Source organism: Rosa chinensis, chromosome 4 (assembly GCF_002994745.2).
Source record: "Rosa chinensis cultivar Old Blush chromosome 4, RchiOBHm-V2, whole genome shotgun sequence".
Classification (NCBI taxonomy): domain Eukaryota; kingdom Viridiplantae; phylum Streptophyta; class Magnoliopsida; order Rosales; family Rosaceae; genus Rosa; species Rosa chinensis.
In genome coordinates, this window is record NC_037091.1 from 62,964,012 (window position 1) to 62,969,503 (window position 5,492).

General features: G+C 35.8%; 1 protein-coding gene across 1 annotated transcript; it reads left to right on the forward strand.

The window, feature by feature from the left end:
* Positions 1-2,254: 2,254 nt before the first annotated feature.
* On the forward strand, positions 2,255-3,669 carry LOC112200458 (heavy metal-associated isoprenylated plant protein 20). Its single transcript, XM_024341489.2, has 3 exons — positions 2,255-2,419; positions 2,531-2,606; positions 3,217-3,669. The coding sequence occupies exons 1-3, from the start codon at positions 2,342-2,344 to the stop codon at positions 3,504-3,506; spliced, it is 444 nt and encodes a 147-aa protein (XP_024197257.1). The 5' UTR covers positions 2,255-2,341; the 3' UTR covers positions 3,507-3,669.
* The last annotated feature ends 1,823 nt before the right edge of the window (positions 3,670-5,492 follow it).

Below are 5,492 nucleotides of genomic sequence, written 5' to 3' on the forward strand. Positions count from 1 at the left end.
GGCACTGTTGGGGATGGTGGAGCATCATCCTCAACTAGTAATGTTTAAATTTTTCTTGGGTCGCAAGATCTAGTTGCTCGGTTGTCACATTTATATTTTTGCTTATAAGTTACTAGGTTTTGTAAGAATAAAGGTGTTTAATTGTCCTTAAAATGTGGGTGTACCCGGATGTGCGAGGGTCTGTTTTTTAGTAGAATAGATCATTTGCATGTTCTAATGGAAGACTCTTTCTATCGGCCCCTCTGAGGTGTATCATCTCTAATACTGCTTGCTGAATTATAAATCTAACTGACCTCCTTTGATTCAAAAAAAATTATTCCTAGACTCTAGGACTTGGTAGATGCCACGCGTAAGAAGCCCAGGCATAATGCATTATCCATTTATCCTAACAATAAACACGATTGTGAAGTGAGATCTGGAAAATAGCTACTTAGCTCGATCATTTTCTTCCTCAAATCTTTGATCTATTATTGTATATTGTTAACGTTGCTATAACCCCATGAGACAAATATTTGGCATTATGTACTTGCTCTCAGATAGTCAGATATCGATGATAAGAGCGACCGACTTAATTCGTCCTAAGACGAAAAAAATAGCCAGCTGGCGGACCAGTAGATACGGCCTGTAGGATTTTCATCGAAACTGTTGAATAACTGGACCCATGCATGAATATTTCGTTTTCCCATCGATCTACCTCAAGAACCACACACACAAAACTTGGATTTGCATGACACGATTGAACGAATTGTGGTCGATTCACTTAAAACGTGTTTGGTACATATATTCTGTTTTCAAATTTACTATTAACCATTAACAGATCACTTGGTACGTAGTGATGAGGAATATACCATGTTACTTTGGTTTTCAAAAGATACGTAACAAATCTAAATTAGTAAACCGTCAAGAAAGCCGGTTAAGATTGGAATTGAAAAAGTGGACAAGAATGCGAGTAGCACCGGCCTTTATCTTATCTGTTCTGCTAGCTAGCTAGCTAAGGCCAGCAAATGATGAAATCCCGATCGATGGCCTTAGAGATAATTGAAACTTTAGTTTGCTCATTCATGGCTTTCTATACGACCGTTTCCATTCGCACAGCTCATGACCATTATCGATAAGAAAAAGATGATCAACTACGAAAAAGTATATGTTTATCATAGTGAAGTTGTGAACTAACAAGTGCAGACAAATTAAACCGAATTGGGAAGTCAATAACGTATCCACTTGAAACGATTAATTTTCATATATAATGTTGAATTATAATGATTGCTTGAGTTGAGTGCATGCACTTTGGCTACATATGCCTGTTGAACATCACAATTCCTTTTAGACGACAACAAATCTTATTTTTAAATAGTTTTAAGTATATGTATTAATAAATATATCGGTAATCTGTATTTTAAAAATATCAAAGTATCAAGTATCACTTGTAATATTGGCAAATTAATATGAATACTTAAAAGTCAGTTTTCAAGATATTTGAAGTATCACTCAAATATAAATATGTAAACTTATAGAAATTTGGATATTGACATTTTTTTTTTTACTGAAGTCAAAGGTTAAGAGAGGCAAAGAGCCACCTTAACCTTTGAGAATTTATTAAAGAAGAAAGAAAAAATACACAAAGGGAGGGGAAACAAAAACCAAAACCTCTCATACCAAACAGAAAACAGCTATAGGAAAAAACAACTAACAAAAACGGAAATTCAGCATTCCCAAACTGTCACTCTGACAATGTCTGTCAATGAAAGGAGGAGCTGGATCCCACAAAGTCAGATCACTAGAAGTCGCACCGTAATTCGCTAATGCATCTGCAACGCGATTCCCTTCTCGAAATTTTGATATTATCATTAAACGGTGTCAAATATACAAAATCATTAACACGAAAGCTCTAAAAAGATAAACTTGTTATTATAAATAATTCCTACTGAAGATCGGACAATAATTATATGTACATATATACTAGAATTCTCTATGTAGATGCTACATATACAGTTGTTTCTCATCCTTCAATTCGTAAACGTTTATTATTATTAATAAAATTAATTTCTGTCTGGTCCATGAGCGGAACGGAAAGCCCCGTCTTTGGGGATGGTATTTTGGAGAAAAAAATATGGTGTGAAATGAGGGAACAGAGGGTACTCGTCATTTTCTGGCGCAGTACAATCATATTAAATTGTTGAGAACAACTTGTACCCAAAGTTCCTCTCGTCTACTTCTCAAAAAAAAAAAAAAAAAGGTTTCTCTCGTCTTATAAATATAGGCATAGAGGAAGACCAAGTCTCACAAATTAAGAAACAGACTGTCCTCATTCTCTATCTCCAGAGTACTCAAAAGAGGATCAATGGGCGTTCTAGACTCTCTATCAGACTATTTCACAGTGAGTCGTTCCAGACTCAGAAAGAAACGAAAGCCAATGCAGGTATATACCTCATGCATGTTCATTGATTAGTTAATCCCTCTCTTTAGTAAGTATTTATTTTTCTCTTTGATCCTGATCTCTGATATCTCTCTCTTCTTTTCTGATTTGCAGACAGTTGACATCAAGGTGAAAATGGACTGTGATGGCTGTGAAAGGAGAGTTAAGAATGCAGTCTCTCACATGAAAGGTATTACTAGCTAGCTTGCTATTTGAAATCAGGCCTATCAACCTCACTTTCTCTAATGGTATAAACATAACTGGCTTATATAGTCTAAAAACATAACTGGCTTATATAGTCTAATCGGTCCCTATGATTTCTATGATACTTCGGAGTGAGCCAGAAGGTAAGTTGTTTCGTTAATGAGTTCAAACGAAAGAGTTATTAAGACAGATTTTCTAATTTCTACCAACTTCTTTGAGATTTCCTCGTAAAGATCGAGAATCACAATAGACATAAATTTTACTTTGACCATCTTCCTCTTTTGTTCACTACTACTCCCACAGTCCCCCAAAAGCTGACGCATATTGTAGCTTTTGTTTTTTCTTTGGTCAGTTTTGTGGCTTTTGTTTTTTCTTTGGTCAGTTTTGTAGCTTTTGTTTGAAATCACTGAAACTCTAAAGGCTGTTAGTTATTTCCATTATTACTCTGCAAGTTTCAACAAGGAAGCTAGATCTTCTTCTTAAAAATATGATTTCGTATTCAGGAATGTACAGTACATCCTTCTTATCATGGTAATGGTCTTGTTAATCTAGTGTTATTTAATTAATTGATGTAACTAATTATATATTGATGTCAGGTGCAAGGCAAGTTGAAGTGAACAGAAAGCAAAGCCGGGTGACGGTGACAGGTTATTATGTGGAGCCAAACAAGGTGCTAAAGAGGGTTAAGAGGACCGGAAAGAGAGCTGAGATTTGGCCTTACGTTCCATACAACGTCGTTGCTTATCCTTACGTTGCCGGAGCTTATGACAAGAAGGCACCGTCCGGTTACATCAGGAACGTACCTCAGGCGGTTTCTACTGTGCAGGACGACGAGTACACCTCCATGTTCAGTGATGAGAATCCTCATGCTTGCGCCATCATGTAAATCAGAATTCTAGCTAATTATTAAGGACTGACTAGGACTTGTGTGATATTGTATGCCGGCCTAATTTAGCTAGTTCTTGATGCTACTGCTATATGCTACTTGTGCTTTGAGTTTGTATTAGCTACTAAATAAGATGATCGATCTCGTTTTTGTGTTTTGGTTATTCATGGTGTTACCTTATCTACCTTTCTTCCTCTAATTAAGGGTTTATTATTACAAATCCATAATGGCTACAGCGCTCAAGGATCAAATAAGTTCAGCGCCAGAATCCAATCAATCTAACTATCTAAACAATAAGAACCATTGAAACAAATAAACAATCAATTCGTGCTTTGTCTATACCCATAAGATATGGTTGGCCTTGATTTTTTTGTGCCATTGAGACTGGGAGAATGATTGTTGACAGGAGTAAAAGAATCCCACGGTGGGGGCAGAAGTTCCTTCCAAAAGCACCAACTTTAAACTTAGAAGTTTTTTTAATTATGATTTATTTAATCAATAATGCATAGATTAATGTTGTGCCCTACAAAGCACCAACCAACCGTTCCCTTTTACATTTTAACCTGGCACTTACATATATGTCGGACCCTGTCTTGTTCCATTATGCTTCAATTTGCTCGTGTAATCCAAACTTACAGGATTCAATCCAACATATACAAGACAAATGAACTTGTGTTTCATTTTGGTCATATACTAATCAAGTACCCAAGTTGGATCAAAGTTTTGTTCGTTTTAGTCATCCATGACCTCCATGTATGTAATCTTAAGAGCATGTTCAGTGGTGGGCTGAAAACTAGTCTCCACCTAGGCTTGGCTGCCAGATCAGCAACTCTGGATCATTCTTTGCTTCCACCCACAAAAAGGAAACCGGCCTCAAATTGACATTCCTTGACCCAGGTCGCTTGGAAGGTCAAAATCCTGACGCATAAAAATGTGACCACGGCAAGCTGGTTGCCAGCTCGGCCCAACCACAAATGTCGGTGACGTCATCATCTGGTATGTTACGATTGGCTGCTCTTTCAATTTGAAACCGTCATGACCGTTGGTTTCTTTATCCAATCTTAATCAGACAGCATATGATTAATACGAACGGATGCAACAGTAATAAAACAACTATAAACGGGTAAGAATTATTAATCAAAAAAAATTTGTAATAAATTCTCTATAAATATCTAAAATTTGTTTTACCTCCCACTCCTAAGTTTTTTTTTATTACATAGTTACACAAGATTTGTTATGGAGGTACAAGGCTAGGATCAAGATTCATTCACCTAAAATAATTGCCAGTAAATATCGGTAGCTCATAATTTGTCTATGCAAAAAAAAAAAATTCGATGTCTTTTTTAATTCATCTAAAATAATTAATAATTTTATTGATAGGGTATTCATAATATCCATCACTACTATCTATTTACATCAAAAATATTTCAATTTTACAATAAATAAGTTAATAAAATATTCAATAAACAGTAATTAACTGTTCAAAAAATAAAATAGAATGAAACACAGTCTAGTACTCCAGTTATAGTGAACATTGTCTTGACCTAATGACTCTGACCCAATGAGTATATATGCTCTTATCTCATAGCCTCTTGGACTTGGTCGATGCTATGAATAATTTTTTTTTTTGTTTGTCAGACGATGCTACGAATAATACTCCCAGAAGAGGAGAGGAAATTATTGAATAACCCTGCGCAATACGTAATAATATCCCACAAATGCAATTATTGAAGTAATAGAAGTCTCTGACCAATGACTACTTGCCTCATCAATCTCTTTCCTCGAATTTTTGGTCGAAGACTTGCCACTTGCTTATACCACGTACGACAGCCATAAATGGCATGGAGCAGATAAGCGCCATGTAACTTTCATCCCACTACGTTAAGAGAAAGAAACACCTGTCATATATAATATAGAGAGGTAACTTTCACGCCCTGCCTGCTACGATTGATCCTAATAATTTACTATATCATAAATAGCATTGGA